Genomic DNA, 26198 nt, shown 5'->3' with positions numbered 1-26198 from the left:
CAGGTCCTGAAGCAGAAAAGCAGCCTCAGACGATGGTCTGGCACTACCTCCACCGTGTCTGACTTTTGTTATGATGCTCTCTTTATGAAATTCTGTGCTACCTTTATGTCAGATGTAACAGGATGTAAACCTTCAAGAAAGTTAAACTTTTGTCTTAATAGACCACCGTTTATTTTCCCAACAGTCTTGGGGATCATCAAGATGTTTTTGGCATATGTGAGGTGAGCCTATATGTTCTTTTTGGTAAGTAGTGGTTTTTTTCCTTGGAGCTCTCCCATGGATGCAATTTTTCGCTCCGTCTCTTTCTGATTATGAAATCATTAACAGTTACAAGGTGTATCCATTTGTGGATTAAAGCTCTCGCTGTTTGCTGGAGTCCGAAGCCTTATAAGAGGCTTTGTAACCCTTTCCAGACTGATTAATGTCAATGACCTCTCTTCCTTGATTTAAGATTCAAGATTCAAGTAGTTTATTGTCATGTACACTGCAAAACACAAAAGGTTACGCAGAGTAATGAAATTCTTACTTTGCAGGTTCCCTTCACACAACTAAAAACACTAAAAAGAAAGTAGTAATAAGTAAAACAGTGTAGATCTTGTAGCTTATGTGTGGGTGTAATCAGAATTTAAAGTGCAAGTAGTTGCAACACTGTCACAGTGATAATATATACAGAGTATGCAATACTACAGCATATATGTAGAGATACGCACAAAAATTGCAAATCTACAGGTTAATATAAATGTGCAAAATTGCAAATTTACAGTTATGGATAATTATAGTTTGATAGAGTTTTTAAGTTTTGAATAGATGTTGTCGATTGTGCTCATAGACAGTCAGGAGAAGGACAGCATTTTCATTAGATGTGTATTTCTTCATAAGAATTATTAGTGTTTTATTTATATAACAAATGAATATTTATATAACAAATATATAACAATTTTTTAAATTATAGTATATATATCATATGTTACAATGCTACAATATTGCCTCAGTTCACTCATGCTGCTTTGATAACATCTCCAACACCTCATCAAACACAGAGATGATGGGTGATGTGTCAGATGTAGCATTGACCCACCCGCCCTCTCAAGTTCAAATGCACCCCCAGCTGCAGACAGCTTAAAGTCTGAATTTAAATTCAGATGACACGTTTCGTTAGATCTGTCAAACAGGGCCGATCTTTTTTAAGGGGAACGCTCAGTGGTGGCATGACTGATCTAACGTCATACACACTAATAGACAGATAACGTAATCTCGGAAGAAAAGGAAAATTGTCTGAGATAGGCATGCCAATACTGCCTCCATCTTTTGGGCACTAACAAACACATACTCCAAAAGGCTATTACAACTCATATCAAACTGCAGTTGTTTTTGGGACTGCAGCCCTGCTAATAGAAGAAATTTGGAATTCCTGGCCATTGGACATCTCACAGGTGCATACTATCATTTTCCTAAATTTGCAGTCAAATTTGTCCTTAAATTTGTTTAGCAAAAACTTAACTGCATTTAGGCGTGTAGACATGGTCCAGAAGACCTGCTGAAGTTCAAACCAAACATAAGAATGAGGAAGAAAGGTGGTTTAAGTGACTTTGAAGGTGGCATGGTTGTTGGTGCCAGATTGGTGATTTGAGTATTTCAGAAATTGAATTTTGCTGCAGAGCCATCTCTAGGGTTTACAGAGAATGGTCCGAAAAAGAAAAAAATATCCTGTCAGTGGCAGTTCACTGGTTTATGCCAGAGGTCAGAGGACAATGGCCAGACTGCTTCAAGCTAACAGAAAGGCAACATTAACTCAAATAACCATTCAAATAAACACTTGTTACCACGAAGCTTTGCATAAGAGGATCTCCAAACACAAGATGTTGAACAGCGAAGCAGATGGTTACAGCAGCAGAAGACCAAACTGGGTACCACTCCGATCAGAATAGAAAAGCAGGTGACATTTTGCAGGGACTTGCTAAAACTGGACAACAGAGCGGTTCCTGGTCCTTCAAATGACAGGATGAGGATTTGGCTTGAACAGCATGGAAGCATAGATCCATCCTGCCTTGTATCAATCATTCAGTCTGGTAATGGTGGTGTGGGGGGACATTTTCTTGGCACACTTTGGACCCTTTAGTACCAAGTGAGCGTCATTTAAATGCCACAGCCTATCATGAATGTGCAACCAATAAATCAACAGCAACTGTGTGACGCTATCATGTCAACATGAACTAAAATATCTGACAAATATTTCCTGCACCTTGGTGAATCTATGCCATGAAGGTTTGCAAAGGTCTGCGGGTACTAGTAAAGTGTACCTAATAAAGTGGCCTTTGAGTACACGTGTCTACTGATGCTTCTGTTGCATTTGTAAACGCCTACAAAATAACTTGACTATATTACACAAATACAACATAAATAAAGGCCCACTAAGAATAAACCCAAACAGTTGAATTTTTATATCTTATTATAGATATTAGTTTTAGATTGATTCTGGAGGATTTTTAGTCTGCTTTACATTAAAGTTGCTTTACCTTCCGCAACTTACCCTCTGATTTCTCTTCCTTTTGTCTCCATCTATTGGGCTCCGTGAGCAACTTCTCCAAAACTGGCTATCACTTAATGGTTTTTGGCCTCGTTTAATTGAGGAAAAGCTGTAGTTTTCTAGCAGTAAAAGAAATAGAGACAAAAATATTAAAAATGTGTTCGCCGGGTGCTGTTTTTGTTAATATATTTTTGGTTTATCAACTGCTTGTTTTCGGAGTTGTCCGTCCGGCATAACAGTCCGACTGGAAACACGGGTTGTGTGTAGTAGGGAAGCTTCTACCCGGTTGTTGACGTGCATCTGGTCTTTGTTTGCATCGTAATCTAAACGTAAATAGAGCTGATTTGTTTGTTTACAGATGGACAGTGTGCCATGCCTTCGTGTGCCTCAGTGTCAGGCTCAGAAGCTCAGGTAATCCACGATTTGGTCATTGCTATCAACGGCAGCTAGCAATTAGCATTAGATCAAAAGGAGCTGATTGATTTGAACAAACAGCCTGTTTGAAATAACTTTGACATTATATTTAACATGCATTTTATTTCACAGGAGGTCACTACAGTCCAAAGGGGCTCTGGACCTGAGTTTGAGTTTAGTGAAAGACTCAGATGGGACAGTCCTCCTGCCCATTTTAGCATCCTGTTTGTCCCAGCTCGATCTTCAGTCTTTCAGGACCACTGTGGCTTCAGATGATGATTTTGAAGTAGTTTGGAGTAAGGTAATTAAAGCTGAACGAATTATTATTAACAGCAAGCTTTAAAATGTAATAGCTGTTTTTTTTTCTGTGAATATTTTCATTTCTGTCCTGCTTTCATCACAGTCTGCACTGCAGTCAAAAAAAGAGAAAGGAAGGGCGAGTAGTAGTAAACTGGAGAAAGTCCTCCAGGAGCTGTTGGAGTCTCATGGTGAAAGATGGACAGAAGAGCTGAAGAGAGACATCCCTCGCAGTTTCCAGCGACATGGAGACCTAGTCCTGCTGGGAGACACTTGTTTTGTTCTGCCATTATGGGAAAACATGGGTAGCTACTGATCTCAAACTGCACCACGTTTTACTTTACCGCTAAATGTACAGAATAATTCATGAGGAGGCTCACTGGCTACTTTTTAACTCATTTAGATCAACAGCTTTGGAGCACAGTGGCCAGAGGACTGGGAGCAAAGCGCCTAGCAAAGATCAGGAGGATTTCAAGAGATGGATTTAGATCTCCTGAGGTGACGATGCTGCTAGGAGAGCACAGCTGGGTCAAACATGTAGACAATGGCATTAGGTAATAATCAGTCATAGATTTCAGCACTTGGGGACATGCTTATTAGACTAAAATGTGTGTGAAAATGTGTGCTTCACATTTGTTTCAGTTATGAGTTTGATGTTACCAAGTGCATGTTCTCGGCTGGAAACATAACAGAGAAGCTCCGGGTGGCTGGATTTGACTGCAGAGGGGAGACTGTAGTGGATTTATATGCAGGTAATAAAACTGGAAAATATATTATACGATTGCAATAAAAGGAATCTGTGGTAAATGTAACTTTTTGAAGGTTAAAAGGACCCATTTTAGTAGATATGAAATAAAGTTACTGACTGATGTCGTTTCCTTGAATTCTGAATCAAATGGAGGTGCAGCTGAGTTCACTGCTCATGTATTATTGCTCTTACAGCTGTGTGCTACCTAAAAACAACCAAATTATGATGCATATTGTTGTTTAATTTTCCCATTTGTGCCTTACTTCAGGTATTGGATACTTCACTCTCCCATATCTGGTGCATGCAAAGGCCAGTCACGTTCATGCTTGTGAGTGGAACCCCAACGCTGTCGAAGCTCTAAAGAAAAACCTCGAGGCAAACGGAGTGTCTGACCGCTGCACGATTCACCAAGGAGATAATCGCCAAGTAAAGTTCATCGATTCGTTATATCTTATGCCGCATGTGGTGTTTATATACTACAGTTTTAGATTGGTCCCTTGGGAAATGATTATTTCATCAGAGAAAGTCCACCTCTAATAAAAACGATATCTATTTTAACTATGAGATAGATTTCTCAGGACTGTGCGCCGTACCTACACCCTTACTTATCCTTAATTAAGAAGCCAAGTATCAGCCAGGCACTGCTAATTAAATCCTCTTGATTAAATGATCATCAGCAAGTGTGACCAGCAAGTTTCGTTTGAGTTTTTACCATTATTATAAAAATGTAATTGCCTTTTATTCCGCTTTAAGAAAAAAAGATACGCTATACAGGTTTTTGTAATCACCTCTTTTTGTCTAACTTTGGTTTTTCCAGCTCCAGCTGTGTGGCGTCGCTGACCGAGTGAACCTGGGTCTCATACCAAGCTCTGAGGACGGCTGGTCTGTCGCCTGTCGACTGCTCAGGAGAGCAACAGGAGGCGTTTTACATATACACCAGAACGTTACCTCACCAGTACAGCACAGTACAGCCGGCGATGCCCCCCAGAAGGTTTCTGGGAAAAAAGCAGACAGAGAGGTGTGGCAGGCCTGGGCCGAAGACACGGCAAAGCACTTCACTTCTCTTTTAAAAGACTTCAATGGTACACAGTGGACAACAAATATCCAGCACATCGAGCACGTTAAGTCATATGCACCTCATGTTCACCATGTCGTGCTGGACTTGGAGTGCAGGCCTTCCTGAGAAAGTAATCATCACAAACACTAAACAGACACTGTGGTGTTAAACAAACAGACGTTTCTAACCAAACCCTACACAAGCTGGTTTAATCATTTGTCAGGCTGTGACAAACCAACCGCAACCATCATTTATCCAGAGGCCTGTACTACAAAGCAGGATTTGTGGCTTAGCAACGTAACTTTGGGGTTAACCCTGGGTCTCCAGTCTTGCAAAGGTGGTTCAGTTCTTACTCTGGGTGCGTTGCCAGGTTAAATTATGCTGCTGACCTTACCTTGTGGAAAAGCCCATGGACTCATGGACGTGCGCAGGTAGAAGGAAGCTCTAGTTTTTGTCTTTCCTCAGTGAGCACGATTAAGAAATGTAGATGCTCAGGAGAAACTGTAGTCATATGTTTTTGTTTCTGTTAGCTGAAAGCAGTTCTAAAGCGTTTTTTCTAATCCTTAATATTGTAATATAATCCTAGAACAGAGCAACAAAGCTTTGTACTTGATAAGCTCACATAAATTACAGGTTTAAATTGAATATGTTTGTGTAAGTTCTCAGTCATCCAGGACATGGTAGTCTTGAGTGCTTAGAAAGGAAACAACTGGGCGTCTTTAGGTTCATCAATACCGTTTGTCTCTCATCCAGGAAGCACCTTTAGTTCTAAAACAACTGCTATAGAATCCCAGGTATTTAACCCCTAGTTAGGATTATCCCCTTGGAGGCGGTCCTGAGAATCCTTGACCCAATCATGTGAAAAAGGGCCTGACTCACTGGGGCCAAAGTGTGAAAGACGCTGTCCCACTTAACTGTCACGTGAGCTACTGAGGTCACCTCAGACAATTTGTGAGTGGGGGTTGAAGCATCTGGGAACGGATCTCAAGATGCATTTTAGGTGGTTCTAGGTTTGTTGACAGTGGATGTAGATGCCTCCTTTAACACTGTGATCTTTAAAATACTGTCCTTTTTCCTTTAGGTGCAGATGTGCTGAGTTCTGATGAGGTGGCGCCATGCATTTGTGTAGTGATGAAAATGTCTGGGCACTAAGAAATCTATCTGCCTTCTTTTTAAACACTCAATCTTTAAATTGAATTTTTTTTTTTGGTTTAAATTTTTTTTTTTTATTTACTTACATTGAACTTGCTATGAAAGAAAGAATAAGGTTTAAAATCATCTTGCACACATCAAACAGTAGGTGGTTAATTTAACAGAATATGCAGTTGTAGTCATGTGAGACTCTTGAATGTCCTGGAGCTTTAATATTGATTAATCTTTGAATTTACACATCTTGTAATACAGCACGTTCCTAATACAGCTGCTTTGCCTGCAGTGGCTGTATTACAAGACGCATTTGACTTCTTCATATGTTTCTAATATTCTACCTTGCTCATCTTAAAATATGCACTCTTCTGGCATGTGAACATGCTCGTAGCTGGATTATGAGAAACACTGGGTTGACATGTTGAGTTTATAACCACCTTCGTAGGTTTGCCTCATCTTGTGGCTAATGTATGGAGATGTGAACTTGCTTTGAACGTAGTACAGGCCTCAGGTTTCCTGCCTCACTTTTATGCAAGGGACTTATGACCGGCGCTGGAAATTCCTCGTTCATGGGAATTAGTTGCAATCCCCAATCCCTTTCACGAGTGCACCAGAGTCACAGTGTCACAGTGCAAGCAGCTAAACAGTCAGGCTGTGCCTTGCTAAAGAGCAGCTCATTGTTGTGTTGTACTATTTCTCAGGTGTGTTTGATTACTAGTACCATTGAGGGTGGCTGCATTGGAAAGCAAATACACTATTATCACTGTTATTCTGCATTAGTCATAAATCTGCCATGATTGAAGATCCACAACCCTCCTTGTTGTTGTTTTTTGTTTGCTTTAAAGGGGGAATGTTTTACTACCATGACCTATATGCATGACATATTAAAGGAAAAGCCTGAATAAATGTCTGCAGAATGCAGTTTTCATACATTGAGAAGTTATGTGAATCATATGATTTGGCTTTTTGCAGGCACGTGGTCTGAATCCAGTTAAGTTGATACGAGAGATTTGAACCTTAATTGGGGGATATGTTCTGCACGGATGGATGGGTCCATCCTTCCTGGAGAAATCAATGCCCTGGGGCAATGAAGCTAATCTGGCTTGTGGTGCTCAAATGTGTCATTTATCTTTCTTTATCTGTCTGTTTCATCCTATTTCTCTTTATTTATGCATTTAAATGTGTTAATAATATTGAAGCACTTGACATGTATCAAAGTCATGGTCTAGTTAGATTAGCAAGGTAGCATAGCTTGTTTTAATCCTATAGATTTATTAGGTTTGCCTTAGATTGAGGTCACTACCACCGCCCAGTTATCAAACAGACATGAAAACAAACAGAACATTACATGTACTGAAAAACGTATTAACCTAAATAATAGTTTATGCAGGGATAAGTGGTGATAAATTCAATCTTATAATCAAAAATGCGTTTACTAAGTAAACATTTTTTGGGCTTTTACAGTAAAATAAGACATGAAACAACAGGAAGGGGAGGGGTTTTCTTCCAAAAAGGACTTTGAAAGTTTGTTGTTGTTGTTTTTATTTTATTTAAACGACATGTGTTTCAGGCTTAAAAGCTGCTGTCATTTTTTAAAACTCAGAAATCATTTTCTTTATGCTCTGCTCTCTTATGGCTGTGCCCTAACAACAAATAATAGCCCGGTATTACAACTATGTGTAACTATCTGCTGTGCTTCTCTCTCTCTCGTTTGCATATTGAATTTCACACATTTAGGTGCAAATTTTAATGAAAAGCGCATATGCATGCACTTTCTTTGTTCCAAGTTTCCAAGGATTAGAAAAAAAACAGCTTGGGGGGAGAAAGGAAACCAAGATATGGGCGAGATTTTCCACACCCAGCCCTCCTCCGGTAAATAGAGCAAAGGAAAAGCACCTGTCATGGAAAATGTGGAGAGAGAGGCGCTCCTGAGCGTCTCCTGCGAACTTTACTTATCTTCCGCCACAAAATCAGCAATTAAGGAGACTCGGGCACGGTTGTGTTTTAACCACGAAGCAGAGTACAGCTGTGTGTACCTACCCGGTGGTGTGATTGTGAGCGCGCGGTGAGCTCGCGTGCTGCTGGTATCACTTTTGCCTGTCTTTTCTCTCGGGAGTGAGTTGCGAGTCGTATAGTGGCTGTTCTCCGTGGACTTCTACCAACAGGTGTGTTTAATTTCCTTTAATGAGTCCGAGCCTTTTTTTAAATTATTTTTATTTAGTAAAATTCGCAGCAGTTGTAACGTGTAGAGTTTACAGACCGGTCTGTGCAGCAGGAAAAAGGGAAGTCTCAGGCGGTCTTTTGATGTAACGTTAGCGTTAATTAGACTTTCAGATAAGGCGCAGTTAGCGACTCATAGTCGAGTTCTTTTTTTAACTCTTCCAGTCTGTATTTAAATCTGTCAGCGTTGTTTATTGTTTTTAATGCTTTTACCTCCTTTATGTTTACGATTGGTAAAGAATTACGTGCTCACTAACTCAGAGTATTGACCGTTTCCTTGAAGCTTATTCTCTCACTAAGTTGCCCTGCAGGTATTCTTCAACCCTTCATCATAATAACAGGCTCCAGGCATTCAAACAATGAGGAAGAAGTTATCACGTTTTCCACGCGTGCTTAGAAACGGGAGCTTTCTCACAGCTTGCCTCATTTTGCTCCTGCCTAAATCACCCTGCGGGGAGTTTAAATGGAGCATAAAGTTTCAGATGGGGACATGACAGATGACAAGGCTGATGCTGGGTTTAAATTAATGTTTCAGCTCCTGAACTCCACCCTGCTCTCTGTATCCTTAGAGGGTGGGAACCATGCACCGTAGCCAAGTTCATGTTGTCTTTTGCTTTCACCGGGGCAGAGGCTTTCTGTGGGATTTTAAAATCCTCTCACATCCTGGTTCTTCTTTAGGTCATTTCAGCCAGAAACTTCCAGAGTCGTCTCTTGAAATAGAAAGTATTCCTGGTTGTTTTATCAGTATTCCCACCAGGCAAGCTTTGCTGTTGATGTTGGCATGAGATTTAAATAATCCAATGAGAAATCTCCAGCTGAGTTATGCAGGATGGCATACTGGCAGCAGCAACTTCCCTGTATGGAAGCCAACAGGAAGAAGGAAAGGTCACTCAGTCGTCTCCCAGTTATTTGATTAAAACCACATAAACACAACTGTTTCTGTCTGGCTGTATTGTCGTCACAGGGATTCGAGTCACTAAGTTCCTGTTTTCACTCAAGGGCTCTGGTGAGCTTGCATTACAGGAGATCATAGGAAAGCAGGTTGTCCTGTAGTAAAGTCAAGCATTAGTTGGAAGGTTTAATTTAAAAAAAACACTTTTTGCATAAACGCTCAACTCCTGATGTTCTTGCTTTGTCCTCAGTGACATCTCGATGTAAAAGTGACTCGATTGAGCCAGTTCACCTGCACTAAGGGTTCTTGGATACAGACGCCATGCCAGAGGCTGTTGACATGATAAACCTGGGCTTCCTGTCTGAATCCGAGCGGGAGCTGATCCTGGAGGTGCTGCGACGAGATGAGAAGCTGAGACAGGCTGAGGACCAGCGTGTGCGGTGAGAAGAGGCTCCTAATTTTTCCACACCTGTCAGTTAGTCACTTGTTATTTAGTTGTTAGAAGTACCAAAATCAACTCATATCTGCCGCTTATATATTTTTTTTTTTTACTGCACTTCTATTCTGTTTTATTTTTAGCCATTTTTACTTCACAAAAGTATTCCCATGCGTTATATTCAACTTTTCAGATAGTATTTTAATTATTTAGAAATTTGCCCAGTTGGCATTTGATACTTGTAGGGACTTGATATTTATTGTCAGGGTTCAACTAAGAGCTGGATGATAGTAGCTTAATCCAGTTAAAGTAATATTGGCATGGTGGCTTTGTGGTTTTCATAGATAAAAATAATAGACAAAAATAGGAGAACAAAAGATATAGATATTGTAATCTGATTTTATTTTTAAAGAAAAAAACAAAACAAAAACACTGTCAGTGTCACTGTTGTTAATGTGTTGGCTCTAGATACTTATTGCTGTCTCTTACAGTATTAGATGCATCTGGATTCATTGTTTGACTGTTGCTGATTGTTTTGTTTTTATTAGAATTCCATTTAGTTTTAACAAAATGCACATCTATTCAAAATATCAACGCTGCAAAAAGAAATGTAATGACAAAACTAATACAATAAAATAACAATAGCAATCAAAAACTGTAATGTGTCAGTTGCAACTGGATTAAAATTCCACAGATATTGCTTTAGTCGCTTTCTGAATGAGCCTCTGTTTTCATCTATTTAATATTGTTTGGAAACCTTGTCCATAGGTCCCCCGTCTTGCATCATTATGAAGAAAACACTATGTAATGTACTTGCAATGTAGTGCTTTTCCACACTTACTGTTCACTCAGAGTGCTTAAAACTAAAAATATATTTGTAGAGAACTTCATTCTATACATGTAAAGCGTTTTATCTTACATCAGCTGATTTCGAATCGCCAGTTAACCAAATGTGCATGTCTTTGGACTCTGAAAGGAAGTTGAACTACCTCGAGTAACAAATGCAGACATGGGGAGAACATGCAAACTCCCTCAAAGTAGGGACCCTGTTACCATGAGGCAACAGTGCACTGTGCAGTGCTAGATATCATTAAGTCATTCTGGAGCTATTGGCGCTTGACGAGCATCTTGAAAAGTATCTGAGACTGCTCACTTTTACTTCAACTCATATTTATCCATAGAGCACCAAATCACAGCAAGAGTCACCTCAAGGCACTTTTGTACTGTAAAGAGAAAAGAAGACCACAAATTTAGATGAGCTCCTATGAGCAAGCACTTGGTGACAGTGGGGAGAAAAAATCTCTCTTTAAACAGGACAAAACCTCCAGCAGGACACAGGGAGGGGCAGCCACCTACCATGACCCGGTTGTGAGGAAGGGGAGAAAGACAAACGTAAAACACTCTGTGGAAGAGAGCCAGAGATTATTAATGACTAATAAATACAAAGTGGTGTACATACGAACAGAGTGAAGAGGTGTGTAGAAGAAACACTCGGTGCATCATATGAAGCATGGAGTGTTTCTACTTCAAAGCTCCTTCTTTATAAAAGGAAAAAACAACAAAACTTTGCACTTATATTAAAGTATGATCTACATTAGCATTGATGTGGTCACCAGGACATTTTAAAAACTGCAACTGTATAAAATTAGCAGTCAAAAGAACCTGAAGAAGCTAAAGCTCCGGGAATACATACGGTTTGTTTATCTGATATGTTTCATGTTGTGGCCTTCATCTGGCCCATCATAAAACATATTATAGACAACATATTTTAAACAGTATAGGTGTTCGGTAAGGTTAAAAAAATGCATGCATGTTCTGTTTGATGCAAGTGTTGTTGCAGTTTAAGTTCTTCTGTTAAAGAAAAAGAACTTAAAGCCTCGTCTGACTGTGCACTTTGGAAGCAGGCGAAGTCGTTCCAGAAACCTCTGCAGAGATTTCAGTGCAGGATTGTTAGACTGAGGACTCGGCTATAGAGAACTGAGGCCAATATTTTGACTGTATTGAGACACATTCAGTATTTTGCTAAGATGTTTAATTTCTAGTGTTTATAATGTTCAGTCTTCATTGCTTAAGTTTATTCTGTAATTTAAGATATTTAAGCCTTTTAGGCATTTGTCCTGCTTTTGTAAATCTTTTCTGTTGTTGTACACTGTAAGTCGTAAACATGTGTTGGGGTGGGTTGTACATTACAGATTAGAAATTTGTTCAAAACTGACAATTTACCAAATTGTCAGTTTTGCTTAATGCAGATGAATTTAATCCACCTGCCCTCTGAAGTTAACATATTTTGCTGAATTGAAGTATTGCAGTAAAGTCTAATCTTGTTATCAGCAACAATGTCTCATTTTATTTGCACAAGTATTTAAAAAAATTAAACAACATTCCGCCCAAGTTCTTTAATGCACAAGACAAATTTACACTAGAAGCTGAGTAACAAAGACACTGTACATATTATTTTAATTTCATAATTCTTGTCTCGCACTATTACTTCTTTATATCAGGCTTTACAGTAATTGAGTAATATTTATGGACTACACCTTGATAATGACCACAAGTTCTGAAATAAAATTATACTTTAACATTTACAAAAAGTATATGTTTAAAAACTTACTTCATGTACTGTTTGTTTTTGGGTTGTTTTGTTTTGTTCTTTTAAAGAAATCCAGCAAAATGTTTACTTTGCCATATGACTGTTTAAGTGAAACTGACTATGTGGCATTTGTGTGGCGTGTTTGGCTCAGGAAGTTGAAGACAGAGCTGCAGGATGTTAAGAGGAAAGGGGCCAAACGTGCCAGTGAAAAATACAGTCAGCATAGCTGTGGCCGATGCCTGGAGCCTTTGAGCCGACTGACTGTTTTTTCCAGCCAGTGTAAGATGTGCAATCACGTCGTATGTCGCAACTGCCGGATGGTCCTGCCCGATGGATCCTGGCTGTGCAACGTGTGTGCCAAAGAATCGTAAGAAACGTTTTAAATTAAACAAATATTGTATCTTCAAAGAACAGGGTGTGTGGGGTTAGGTTGATGTTTTATATTTGAGAGATTTCCATCAAAGCCCAAGTAAGATTCCCATTCGTGCTTCTGAATATTTAAATACTTAAGCAGCCATTTCTCAAAGCAAACTGCCTTGACAATTTTCAGCTGTAGATTTTCTTCCACATTTTACACACAAACGAATATTTTTAGGACGATGTATAAGATTGGTTCAGAATAATTTAAGGTGCCCATTGTGGCTGAAAAGAAATATTTCATCCTTGTCCAAAATCCTCACCAACTTTGAGAGCAGGTTGTGTAGTTTTGAATGCAGATACTGACCAGAAAATTATAATGGTAATTTTTTAATCACATATTAAAGCAATTAAAACTCTATTGTCATTTTTCTCTTTGGTGATTTGAAGGGTAAAAGATTTTTATTGATATTTTTATTTAAATTGGCGAAACCAGTTTTTCCTGGTTAAGCCAATTCTTAACCAGGAAAAATTTGGTTTTGCCAATTCTTGAGTATGATAGCCCACTGAGCTTTAAAGTCTGCATTGCCTCAGAAATATGTGGCCTTTCAATTCATTTCTGCCCATTAATTAGCTCAGTTATGAATATAGCTCATCATTGATGCAGGTTTGCAGTGGCTTACAAAGATGCTATAGGATTGGTCCTTCAGGTTTCCAGGTGACACAGTGCCAGTCAGCTGTTTGTCTTCTTGGGTGTTCCTACATGTCAGGCACTTCTATGATACATGAACATTTTTGTGTAACTTGGATAAGTCAGCGGACAGCATCTGGGAGGTTTTGACTAGCCACTGGAAGAGCTGCTTTTGGTATTCATCCAAGTTCAACAGACACATGAATTGCTCTGTCATGTGAAGTGACAGCGCATGAATTGCTTTTGAGACTAATGATGATTTGCTAGGTTTTATTTTGCATTGTGTATAATACAAAGTGCCCCCAGCAGCCTAAACCTGTAACAGAATTACAAAATTATGGTTCAGGTTCATCTGATCTGGCTCTAAATATGAGCTTTATCAAAAAGTTGTAAACTGATCTTAAAAGTAGAGAGGGTGTTTCCTGAAGATGAACTGAGATCTGGTTCCAAAGGAGAAGGGATTGGTACCTGAAGTAAGCCTGCAGTCTGAGTTGTTTATAGGGATAATATGATACTAAGAGGTCTTTAAGATGTGATGGGACCTGACAAAGGAGAAATATGATCTCTCCTTCTAGCTCCTGTTAGTGCTTGTTGTGGTGTTTTTGGACCAAAGGCTTTCTATGAGCTTTTAGAATAACCTGATAATGGGTAATTACAATAGTCCAACTCTGGAGTAACAGAGTAATTAGATGTTATGTCATTTTTGGCCGTACTGAACAGATGAAAGAAGGCAGTCCTAAAGTTTTGTTTTATGTGTGCGTTAAAGGACATCCTGGTGAAAAATGACTCTAAACTTTCTCACAATATTATTGGTGCCATCCAGACAGAGTATCTGGTTTAACCCATTTGTTTTAGATTTTTACTGTATTTGTCAATATAGTAGTAATAAATAACCAAATATTTGTATGAAAAATCACTGTTGGTCTTGCAAACCACATCTGTTGATGATCAGCTATGCAGTGTGAAATGTATCTCACCACTCATCTCTTCCTCTCCTCGTTGTCTTGCAACATTTTTTGGGCATTAACAGAAACATCAATGAAAACCCAGAACTGCTTGTTTTCAGGATAATCACTATATATGTCGTGTTCTGCACTCTCACATATTGGTCACATACTGCTCACACCTTGTTGGATAACCATTAACAAATCTGTTAGTTAACTGATGAATATTTATATGGGATTCTAGTGATGTCAAGAAAAGAACGGGTGACTGGTTCTACAATCAGCGGGTCAACCGTTTCTCTACAACACCTGGGCATGACCTAGTGAGAGTCTCCCTGAGAAAGAAGCAGCCATGTGAGTACAGTTAACAGGAAGTAGAACTGTTGAGCTAGTTATGTAAACATCAGCCGGCCTGCAGTCAGAGCAGTGACGTTACAGTTCACTTTTTTTTTTCTTGTTTGTTTTTTGTTCTGTGTTTATAGCGAAGAAACGAGAGACAGCAGGTGAAGTCCTGTTGAGTAGTTCTGAAATAAATTCAGGTCCTCCTAAGTATCCGTCTCTGACGAAGCAGAAACTTCAGATGGTTGACAACAGGTGTGCTGTCACTCTTAACATCAGTTTTGTCTGGTTTTAAAAATGTTCATTAAACCACTTCTCAAACTCGCATTTTTGTTGACAGTAATTCAAGCAGTTATATTGGATCCATCACTTCAAGGGCATCATTGGAATCAAAGGAGGAGGAAGAATTAAAGGTCCAATCAAACTCAAATCGCAGTGACACGGAGTCTGTAGAAAGTTCCAGTATAGCCAGCGTTAAAACTGAGACGGAGTCTGGCCGTGTGACCCCCGAGCCTGAGCAACCAAGGTAAACCCAGATGTAGCTGATCAAATAGCAATTTTTGAGACCGGAATAGCAGCATTTAGCTCTCTTCTACATGGTGTTTAGCTCCTAATTGAGTAGAGTATTTAGTCTGACACCGTTAAGATCAAAGTGGGGTCTGATCATAAAAGTTGAAAAACTCAGACTGTATTTTTAAACTAACAGATAATGATATTTATGTGACAGCGTTATGAGAAAGTAGAGCAATTAAAGCCATTTTAACCTACATTTGATTGTTATTAAGCCTGAAATGTTTGTGTACTAAAGAAAGAACTTATTACAATGTAAATATTCTCAAAAGTTCAGTGATGTTGCAGTATAGTAAAGCAGCATATTTAATCTCCTATATTCACCTAGTTGTTAATCATTTCTAAGTTGTGTTGGTACTTAAAAAAATGAGAAACTATTGCAAAGTAAGGCCCTAGTATATCTAAACAAAGTTTCCATCATATCTGACCTTGGACTTCACACTTGTTCGTGTTACTGTCAGTATAATTATGTGTTGATTTGTGCTATATCCTTAGAAATGGGATCATGAACAGCATAATATCCCATCTAAATTAGGAAGCCCAGCTGGGGGCTTGTTTCTAATACAGTTTTCAGTTTGTATGCTAAGTAGGGTCACAGGCCTCAAATATCCACCAAAGTAGTTTTAATTAAAGTGCTCTCCCATTCTCGATTTCAGAACTGAGGTCACACAACTGAAATGAAACACAAATCTGAGGCTAATGGGACTTCTTTACAAAACTAAAAGTTTTTATTTGTATATTAGAACGAAAAAGGTCTTTATTGTAGTTGTTAAATGTCTGTTTCTTTTGCCAACCAGGAAGGAGAACAGCTTTGTTCGAACCAGCCCAGTAGGATCCAGTAATTCCAGTCTGACTGTCTCCATCAAAGCAGATACTGTCAGCAGTGAAACCACCAACGCAGAGATCAACACTGTAAGATAGTTTTCATTGTTTGAAATATTTTCGCCACCTTCTTCTCTGACTGCATCTTGTTTCTGGTCACTTTAGGCCCCAGAAGTAAAATCCTCCACTGTAAACCCAGAGCTGGATGTTGATAGACTCTTTAAGAAGAGCATCAAGCGAGGCACAAAACCTGCAGGTTTGTATTGTCTGTTAACATGTGCAGTGTTGTTCCCCGTAATCACAACAAAAATGTGGTGTGTTTTTTTTTTTCTGTATTCATTATATGTATTTAATTGCTGGTGTGTTCATTAGAGTATGCATCAACACTGGACCTGCGTAATGAACGTGACACATCAGAGGCATCACTGGGCAAAAGGAGCAGATCTGTACCAGGCTTGGATATACAGGCGAGTGTGTGTGTAGCTGCTTAGATTTTATAATGTCACATTAAAGTTAATTACCAAGGATAACATTGTTTCCATCAATGTAGCTATGTGAAAGAATCATCAAAAACGGATCCTGCAACCATTTTATTGCCTTCTTTTAATCCCCAGTGCTACCTTTCCAGTTTCAGAGGATGTTTAAGTATGTCTAAGGATGATTTTTGACAGCAGAGGTGATGACAAGGGCAGAAGAAGTGACATTCTGGGCTGTTAGATTTGATCAAAAGTAGTTGTTCTCGTGGTGGATATCAACAGCATTCAAGCCAGATTAACTTTCACAAGGTTGAGTGGCAAAGGCAGGCGAGAGGTGGCATTCTGTTATTTTAAAAGAGCAATAACTGTGAACATTTTCAAAGACGGTCCCTCCAGATGAAATCTTGTCTGTCTGTTAAGTGATGGAGGCGGTTGTGTAATAACTTGCATAAAGGTGGTGGTTGGGCATGCAACAGGAGGCTAACCCCTAAGCCTCTCACGTCTACATTGCTAGCCACTCACTTTGTGAAGTGAGTGTAAATTGGAAAGCTAGAGAAACTGTTGGGCACGCCCTTCATCCATCATTGGAGATCTTTTTTGCTGGAAAAGTGTGCATTGTGTTAGCAAAATCCAGGTCAATCCATTTGGTGATCAATAAATTTTGATATATTCTGCCCTTTAAATTAAAATGCCATTGGTTTGATCGGTAATTTGGTGGGTATTTAGTCAATAGCTAAATGGTTATTAAATCAACTTTTATTTTTCTGAAAACCTCAAATACCTTTTTGAAACTAGATGATTCTGCTGGGTCTCAAAGTCTGTGTGTGTATGATAAACTTGCTAAGTGTGTATTGTGGTGCCGCAGGAAGATGAAGAAGAGGAAGAAGATATCGACAGCTTGGTTAGCTTTCATAGAAGAACGATGAACTCAAATTCCTCCAGCCTGCGTGGCTCAAAGGTAAAGTAATGACAGAACTCGCATTAGGTCTCTCAAGTAGTTTTTGAAGTGCAGCTCATTACGTGTCTCATAACAGAGCTGATACTTACTTATCTGAACAAGGATCTTTAACCTCAGGAAATCCTCTAGCGCGTTAGGAAGTGCAAAACCGATAGTGCGAGTCCAGCAAAGTGTTTCTATAGTTACCAGAGCCTGAATAGAAGGCAAAGCTGTCACCAAGACGACTTTAATGCTATTAATATGGATTTACGAAACATCCTGACAATGCTTAACTCAATTTGTCCCTAACAATCTTTCTGTATCTTTGTAGAATTTTTCTCAATCTGTAGCTTCTTTGTTCCCTTGCTATTACTTTTTAAACTGAAGCACTGAGTCTGTTTCTCCACTTATTAACTAAAATTGAATATTTGTCATCAACTTGAAACAAATGCAGGCATCGTTAATGATCGTTTGTTATCATGCAGAGCACACTGGGCAGCATGATGAGCCTTTACAGTGAAGCTGGAGACTTTGACAGTGTGGAGGTGAAGGGAGATGTTGTGTTCTCTGTAAGTTACGACGAGAGCAGCCAGAGCCTCCAGGTCTTCATCAAGGAGTGTCATCAGCTGGCTTATGGCGATGCTGCACGGAGTGTCTGCAACCCGTAAGAGCTTTCACTACACTCCAAACCTACATCGATCTCCAACTGGCAGAATTTAAAATTAAAAGCGAAGTTTAGTCAAACTTTAACCTTCAGATTAAGCAGCACTGTTGATTGTGCCTAAAAACTACACATTTTTCTACTGCGCACACACCCCTCAGTAATGTAAGCAAAGCTTTGATCAATGTCGATAAGAGGTTACTGTGTTTACTGAGTCTCAGTAAACACATCCCAGAGCTGATTAGTTGAGCTTCACAGGAAATTGAGTGTCAACAGACAAACATTTTTCTCAGCATTTAGTCAGGAGATACAACAGATGAGCAGTAATAATGACAGGGAGACTCATGATTTGACCTGCTTCTGTGTTTATGTTACAGCTATGTCAAATGTTATCTGCTCCCTGACAAATCTCGCCAGAGCAAAAAGAAAACCAGCACCAAGAGAAACATTATAAACCCAGTCTACAGTGAAACTTTAAAGGTGATGATTTATCATTTTTCTCATGCCTAACTGGACTCCAACTGTTGATCTTACCCTGTTGACTTAAAGACGCTCCCTTATTAGCGACCTTGCGCCATGTCTGCTGCAAATAATGACCGCACCTACGGAGACCTTAAGGTTGATATTGACTTTGCAGATTAGAGTAGCTGTTGTCAAATATTGATTTTAGTCCCAGCCTTCAGTGTAGAGTCAGCTTAAGCAGAGTAGCAAACTGTTGACAGGGAAATTAACCAGAAAGATCCATCTCAACATGTTTTGTTTTTTTTGTTGTTAAATAATCTCAATTTTTCACGTCATAGTTTGTGTTCCTGTCTACTTTTAAAAGACTGAAATGTCCACATTTGGAGGTTGAAGCAGTAGCAGTGGTGTGAATTATTTCACCACCCACACCTGAGATCATATTGTTTAACCAGATTGTAAATTATAATTTGAAACTACAAAGCTGTTTCAGAAGCAGATCAGGGTTTGGCTTAAAATGGGCATTTTGGGTCAATCAGTTATGGGTCAATACATATTCAGTATAAAAAAAAAAAAAAAAAAGGTTTGTTTTTTGTGAATATTGCACATTTCACTGAAAATGTGAGCGGCGAATAACTGTGTGGGTTGTGGCATCCTGGTGAGCTGACGAGATTCAACTATGGGCTAAAAAGCTCCTCAAAGCCACGCGTTGGAGAATTATCTACCAGGCTTTTGATCATCACGTCTCCTCTCTTCTTCTACCAGTACTCTATCAACCGCTCTCAGTTGTCCACTCGCTCCCTCTCGATATCAGTCTGGCATCATGGTCGCCTCAGCCGCAACGCCTTCTTGGGAGAGGTGGAGATCCCCTTGGACTGCAGAGACCTCGACTCCCCACAGGAGGAGCGCATGGCTCTCCTGGCAAAGGTAGAGCAGAGATTCTGTGCTCTTTAAGGAGTTTTCTTGTAGCCATGTTGAAACTCAACAAATGGCTTGTTTACCCATGAGGTCCGATGCAGAGTGTACATCTGCGTTGTGCTGAATAGGTGGAGTTTGCACACATTTTAAACTGCGTATCGGGGGCGTGCACTGATGCCCCACCCAGTTTAAGCACTGAAGGAAGCCTGAATGACTACCTCGACCATGTGACTAATACAAACAAAGCTGGACCATTTTAGATGAAACGGTTAACAAATTAAAATATTGATTTTAATTGGTTTATCTGCAAAATGCCAGCAGGTGTTTGCTGATAGATTCCTCTCTTAGTGACACTGTGACCTTTAAACCTCAATTACTTTAAAGTGAGGAGACCTCACACAGGCAATGTCTCCCTTCTATTTGAAACATTTACTCCTTCCTCACCACTCATCATCAGCTTACTGTTTTATCCAGAGCCATGTAACATTTTATGAATTAACTAGAATTTGAATGAAGGGTCTCTAAGCAAAGGAGAGCTGCACCAGGTAGCCCCTTCCTTTATCAGGCTGAAATAATAGCCTTTGTACTAATTTATAATTCTATCAACGCTGCTGTGAATGATGTCTCTTCCTTTATGAATTGCATCATACGGGTATCTACAACATGGACAATAAACTGCAGTTGTTTGGGTAAAGTCACATGATCTGTGAAAACCAGTAAAACCCAACTGCTGTGTTATCACAAGATCCAGTTTGAGCTGTTTACTGTAGAAATTACCTTTGGTTGAGCTGGCAGTTGCTGTCTGAGGTTTAATTATAGAAAGTTCAGTAAAGAAATCTTAATAAAGCTCATGTAACTTTAATTTGATCTCTAAAATATTGATCATACCATGGGAGTCTTTGTAAGCAGCACTGTAAAACCAGGTGAGGGCTGATTTAGATGAAGCGTTTGCGCTTGTGCTCTATTGCCCTGCATTTTTGCTGGATTTATTTTTCTTTATTACTTAGAGATAAAGCCACAGTGAACACGCTTTACACGTTGTCTGCATCCACACTAGCAGTCTTCCTCTGTGGACTGCTGCTTTTCATTGAGGGCATTTTAACACCTATAGTTTGTTAAATCTGGTCAGAATTCATTGATGAGTTTGTAGCTTTTCACTGTGATTTGATTTGTTTTTACACAAAGAAAAAATCCAAGTGCACTCCAAGCAAAACAAAATGCGTCACTAGATAGAGAGTAATCAGTCTGCTTATTGGCCTGATGTGTCTGTGGCAGAAGCAACAACAGTAAATGCAGAAAGGAGGTGTTGTGTTCTGGACTGTTGGAGAAGATGAAAAATTTATTTCACAGCTAGATGCTAGCCCGTACAGACCCTTGCCACAGAATACAAAGCATAAATGGACTAAACACTGCAGGTGGGAAAACGCCCTGAAACTTATTGACCTGTAGATCAGTGCATTTGGATGAAAGCAGTGGCTTTTGTGCAGGAGACCGGACAAAATGATGGCTTCAGCAAGAATAATAAAAAGCACATTACAGACCAGAGTGAGCAGCCCAAATGTCAATCAATTTAAATCAAAGCAACAGTATTGATTAGCTATGAAGAAAAGAGCCTGGCTGTTACAGATGTTGTCTTATATATTTACAGGTTTGAGTTTCCATGTTAGTACATTGGCATGTGTACAAATTAACTTTTTTTTTCTTTTTTTTTGTCTTTTCAAACAGGCAGCCTCTGTTGTGCCACCTTCAGCTTTTGCTCAGTACAAAGGGGAATTGATTATCTCCTTGAAGTTTGTCACACCTAAAAAGCAAACAGCTGAGAAAACCAAAGGTAAAAAAAAAAGTGGCTGTTTCTATCTCTGGCTTTGCTTCAAATTTCTGAGCTCGTCTGTTCTCCCGTTCAGACAAAAAAGCCAGGGTGGAGGAAGGAGGAGAGCTGCATGTCCTAATAAAGGAGGCAAAGAATTTGATGGCAATGAAGTCAGGAGGCACATCGGATAGCTTTGTGAAGGGGTTGGTGATCACCTGTCCAATTCTTAAACCAATAAAAAATAAATAAACTCACTCATGGTTTTTAAACGGGAATTTGTATTTTTTAAATTAGTTTGGTGTTTGTGGCTTTGCAGCTACCTGTTCCCAACTAAGGCAAAGAACTCAAAGAGGAAGACTCCAGTTATGAAGAAGAGCCTGAACCCCCACTACAATGAAACATTCGTGTACAAGGAGCTGACTCTGGAGCAGCTGAAGGAGATGTGTCTGGAGCTGACTGTGTGGGACAAAGAGTCCTTGCACAGCAATGAATTCCTGGGAGGTGTCCGCCTCAGCTCCGGAGAAGGTAAATGATCAAATCTATGAAGTCCTGGTGTCGTCTTTTTCACCTGGCTTTTAAAGCTCATATGTGAGATGGACTGTTTTTTTTGGGGGGGATAAACTAGACTATTTTTTTTCTTTGCTGCTGTCTCCAGCAAGTGGAATAAATCATTAAACTACAAAGATTTTGAGGTTCGCAACCATTGTTACCCCTCACCTGTAAAAGGCTGATGGGGTATTTTCATCACAGCAACAGGCAGGCGCGCAACATGGACGCCCAAGTTTGTTAATGTGATAGTTTGAATCTCAGTTATTTCAACATCCAGGTCAGAAGTTTTCAGAAAAATCTTGGAATGTGATAACTCGAGAAGAAAGTCGCCTAGGATTTTCAAATTTGTACCATAGGCACATCCATTGAGAGACTGGGTGGTAGCTATAGCAGCTGCCAGTATTTTTTTTTTTTTTTAATTATTTGTATTTTTATATATTTTTTTAAGCAGTTTCCTCTTCCTTTAGTATTACCTGTATTTGTTAGGTAAATTTTGTGGGTGTCTTTTAAAGTTGCATGGTTTTTGGGGGGGGGTTTTTTGGTTTGTTTTTTTTTTTTTTTTTTTATACAAAAGTCCCTCCAGTCCCCCTGCACTTCAACAAGGAAAAGCAAAGAGGAAAAACATCTCTGACTCTGGAATATATTTAAGTTTGAAGAACTTTTGAATGAAAAATGAGCACAATGAACGTCATCTCCCATTTCATGCACTTAAAACTGCACATGCACAAAGGGATGTGAGTCAGTATTTAAAAAAACAAAACAATCATCTTACAAAACATGAAACCATAACCTGTTAACAAACCAATTCATTTGTCAGATATTATTTATGGGCAATCGGACAGGAGTGACCACATGGTCCTTTATGTGGGCCTGCACAGCATTTTTATCTCTCGTCCCCCTCACCTCTCATACTGAGATGCAAATTTTGTTTTCAGAAATCAACAATGTAAAACAAACTGTTCTAAGGTCTGGCTTTCATTGAAAGGCTACTTCCTCCTGCTAAGTAAAATGTTACCCTCTTTGTTCAAGCTACACCCAGCATTGGGAAATTTGACCACAATCACACGCTATGCAGAACTTTCTGGAATGTAATGGGAGAAAGATGTGCTGTTGATGGATGTATCCCCAGCAAAATCAAATGATTAAAAGACAAAACAACAGAAATAACATCCTTAAGACTAAGCTTTAGCTTCCTTGTGCTATATTTAGTAGCAAGGGGTTTGGGAAATTTGCATTCATATAAAATATATTTGTCCTTGAAACTCTTTGCTCTACATTTAGTTTGTTAACATTTGGTCAGCCTAAAAGCAAGCAATATGTCACAGTGGAGTAAAGATGACTTGAATTGAAATTCATGCCAATATAATGGGTTTTACAATTAAACTAAAATACAAAAATTAAGCATCTTTGAGAAAAAACAGTTGTAGAATTTACTATTATTAATGAGAAAAACAGATTCTGCAGTGACTGTGCAATCTTAACCCTGCAGGCACAGTAAAGGTGGGCAAAGAGGAGGTGGAGCTGGACTCGGTTGGAGAGGAGATTAGTCTCTGGCAGAAGATGATGCAGTACCCGGACTCATGGGCAGAGGGCACTCTTACACTGCGTTCCACTATGGGGAAGGCGAATGGCAAATGAGGACAGCACACGCCTGAGATGATGAGAAGCTGTGTCCTGTGAGACTAACATGGGATTGTGGATTAATTTTATTTTCTCAAGCTTGTCACACCAGAGCAGGCCGGTCTCTTGAAGTGAGCGGTCACCCAGTTTGTTGTCGTGACACTCCACAGCTGCTCACACCTGCTCTCTCTGCACGGGGTTCATCTTTAACACGGCCCCCAAACTGCAGATGGGTGTTAACCTTTTGGAAGCGTGCCGAAGCATCACCACAACAGATTTATTTTGTTAAAGCAGTCACTTTTTTTAAAAATTCAAACTGTATATATATTCTAGCTATTCAAAATCATGCACAGCACTTGGCAGTTTCTCACAGTTCTCTTTATTTGTGTCGAGATGCATACTGGTGTGGGAAAACAATTTGAAACAAACTGGTTATGCAGTATTTCAGCTGTCGCTTCTAAGAAATTCTGCTTTATTTAATCCATACCAGTGCATTTACATTACTATTTGTATAACTTGCATGAGAAGTTTTTCAATAAAGAACATTTTATCTTTGGTAACACTGTTTACCTCAATGCTCTCTCCACCAAAAAACAAAAATAAACTAAACTCAGACATTCTTTCGCTTTCTCCACTTTAAACTAAAGATAAAAGAGAGCAACACTACACACGCTACACTTTTTTTTCCGCTTTTTTTTTTTTTAAATGTTGGTAAAAAATATAACTTTTAGGAGATAAAGCTTTTATAACCTTTAGAGCAAAGTTGGCAGTAGATTATATTTATCAGATCTGACTTGTTATGCATGCAAGTTTATATCCTATTGAATTAAAGTTGATTTATATACTGCTTCAGACTAACTGCTCGGAAGCATTTCAGTGTATGGATGTGGTGAAAGATGCTTCTAGAAGGAATTTGGTTACATCTGAGTCCAGCTGGGAATTGTCTTTGATAATAAAGAAGCTCCATACAAATACATATCTACATTTCTATATGTGTGTATTAAACACATATTTGCTGGTGTGTTTTACTTCTAATCTTAAATGCTAGATATTCTGTGGCAAACGCTTTCTGCTGTCAGCACCCCTTTGGCTGATGATTTAATACAGAGCAAACAGTGCTTGCACTTCAGTGTTGTATAATCACATTTTAAAACAAGGAACTGCTGTCTTGTCTTTTTTTTCCCCGCTTCAAATGTTCCTCTGAACCTGGTTTCTGGTTGTTTGTCCTTACTGTGTGTTAGTAATACTGATGAGTGCATTGCTGTGGCAACGACAGAGGTTTATTAAATTAGTCACAGAAATCGCTGCGGAGCTCCAGTTTCTCCCGTTCCTCTTCGTCCAGCAGGAAACTGTCGATGTAGGAGAACAGCTCATCTGAACCCACGGGGGAAATGAAGCGCTCTCGGTCCAGACCGAGCTCATCCAGGAGCACCATGCTGAAGTAGCTTCTGGATATTCTGAATGCTTGCCTGTGGAGAAACCCAATAAGAGCCATTAACACATCCTCTACAGTGAAAATTACAAATAATTCATCCTTGTAATATTCTGGATAGCTGGATATTTATAATTGGCAAACGTTGCTTAAAAAAGTCAACTTTTTGCTTCAAGGTTTGCCTTCTCAAAGTAGTCACACATCATTCTTTAGGTGTTCAAAATGATCAGATTGGAGTATAAAAGCTGCATTATCTATTTTAGTTTTGACCACTTGATTCCTGAATTTAAAAACATCCATCCGTTATCTTCCACGTATCAAATTCTGAGTCCTGCAGGGCCTCCCAGCCTCTCACAGAATAACACCATATAAAATTGTTACAATAATGTCAGGCATGTTTTTTAGAGACTTGAGAAATTGATTCAAGCTTTACAGCTCTGAATGCCTCAGGGTGTTAGCATAGCAATAGACTAAGAAGCAGAGCATAGCAATAATAAACTCTTCACAGAAGTGCTCATATAATTAGCGCCAGGTTGCTTCCACCCCAAGAAACACTATGTGAACACAGATCCTAAAATATTTCTGGTTTGTGGTCTCAATCACTAGTTTCATGTCTTATTTAGTACAAAAAATAAGTGAATGATGATCCCATTTAAACTGGAATAACATTACTGCCTTGTGATGAATATATTCGCAGAATAAGCTGGTGACAGCCAAAATGTTCAAAACAAGTCTTCAAAATAGGATTTAGCGAACCAATGGGTTACAGCAAGGTAGTTACAGCCATCATTTATATACAGTCTATGGAGAGTGCACGATCACTGTATTAAAAAGAGTATTGTTCAGTGCAGCTTTATACTTGTTGGCTTTCAACTCATTGCTTTCAATTACAATTAGATGTATTTCCTTCCAACTCTAAGCTATGTTCAGATAAAACGTCCCTTTATTGATGTCTGAATTCCCCTGATGATTTGTGCTCTGCTCACTCAGTTTACCTCAGTACTCTTTAGGATTTGTGTGTCTGCAGTGAGACCTTAGGTTAGGAAGAGTTTCCAGTCTGGAAAAACTGAGGAATGCTTCTTACTCAAATTGCACAGTTGTAGGAAAGAATCTTTATCGAGGCATTTCCTAAGATGAATTATTTTTTAATGTTTATTTTTACTGCAAAATGCTCAGCTTCAAAAGCATCGCAGTGCTTCTCAGGGAAACCAAAAGCCAGATGATTATTACTGATGTTTTGTCGGGTCTGTTGAAATCCCATCGAAGTGATTATTATGCTATATTTA

General features: G+C 39.2%; 3 protein-coding genes across 6 annotated transcripts in view; 2 read left to right on the top strand and 1 right to left on the bottom strand.

Annotated features, from left to right (window-relative positions):
* Nucleotides 1–2777: 2777 nt before the first annotated feature.
* Nucleotides 2778–7902, top strand: tyw2 (tRNA wybutosine-synthesizing protein 2). 2 transcript variants are annotated; one of them, XM_085244207.1, is made up of 8 exons: nucleotides 2778–2938; nucleotides 3074–3242; nucleotides 3345–3543; nucleotides 3642–3792; nucleotides 3881–3990; nucleotides 4255–4412; nucleotides 4804–5173; nucleotides 6125–7902. In XM_085244207.1, exons 1-7 carry the CDS (start codon nucleotides 2886–2888, stop codon nucleotides 5167–5169), a joined length of 1206 nt encoding a protein of 401 aa, XP_085100333.1. In that variant the 5' UTR covers nucleotides 2778–2885; the 3' UTR covers nucleotides 5170–5173; nucleotides 6125–7902. The 2 variants fall into 2 exon arrangements, with proteins under 2 accessions (XP_085100333.1, XP_085100323.1); XM_085244197.1 differs by having other exon boundaries at nucleotides 4804–7902.
* Nucleotides 7903–8135: 233 nt separating this feature from the next.
* On the top strand, nucleotides 8136–23806 carry sytl4 (synaptotagmin-like 4). Its single transcript, XM_085244156.1, has 17 exons — nucleotides 8136–8354; nucleotides 9552–9741; nucleotides 12479–12694; nucleotides 14564–14673; nucleotides 14802–14913; nucleotides 14999–15184; nucleotides 16026–16140; nucleotides 16216–16306; nucleotides 16423–16517; nucleotides 17392–17484; nucleotides 17949–18127; nucleotides 18502–18604; nucleotides 19349–19510; nucleotides 21227–21332; nucleotides 21406–21514; nucleotides 21628–21836; nucleotides 23350–23806. Exons 2-17 carry the CDS (start codon nucleotides 9623–9625, stop codon nucleotides 23496–23498), a joined length of 2154 nt encoding a protein of 717 aa, XP_085100282.1. The 5' UTR covers nucleotides 8136–8354; nucleotides 9552–9622; the 3' UTR covers nucleotides 23499–23806.
* A 30-nt stretch (nucleotides 23807–23836) lies between these two features.
* Nucleotides 23837–26198, bottom strand: part of srpx2 (sushi-repeat containing protein X-linked 2) — an 18796-nt gene continuing 16434 nt past the window's right edge. For all 3 annotated transcript variants that reach the window (XM_085244184.1, XM_085244168.1, XM_085244176.1), the window contains exon 10: nucleotides 23837–24949. In XM_085244184.1, the coding sequence (XP_085100310.1) occupies nucleotides 24769–24949 (181 nt within the window). In that variant the 3' untranslated portion in view covers nucleotides 23837–24768. The remainder of the gene's footprint in view (nucleotides 24950–26198) is intronic.

Source organism: Mchenga conophoros, linkage group LG2, assembly GCF_057382185.1.
Source record: "Mchenga conophoros isolate Kocher_MC1m ecotype Shallow Benthic linkage group LG2, M_conophoros_male_GT1.1, whole genome shotgun sequence".
In the NCBI taxonomy this organism is placed as follows: Eukaryota; Metazoa; Chordata; class Actinopteri; order Cichliformes; family Cichlidae; genus Mchenga; species Mchenga conophoros.
Note: the sequence above shows the minus strand (reverse complement) of the source record. Positions and strands in the feature narration are given on the sequence as shown.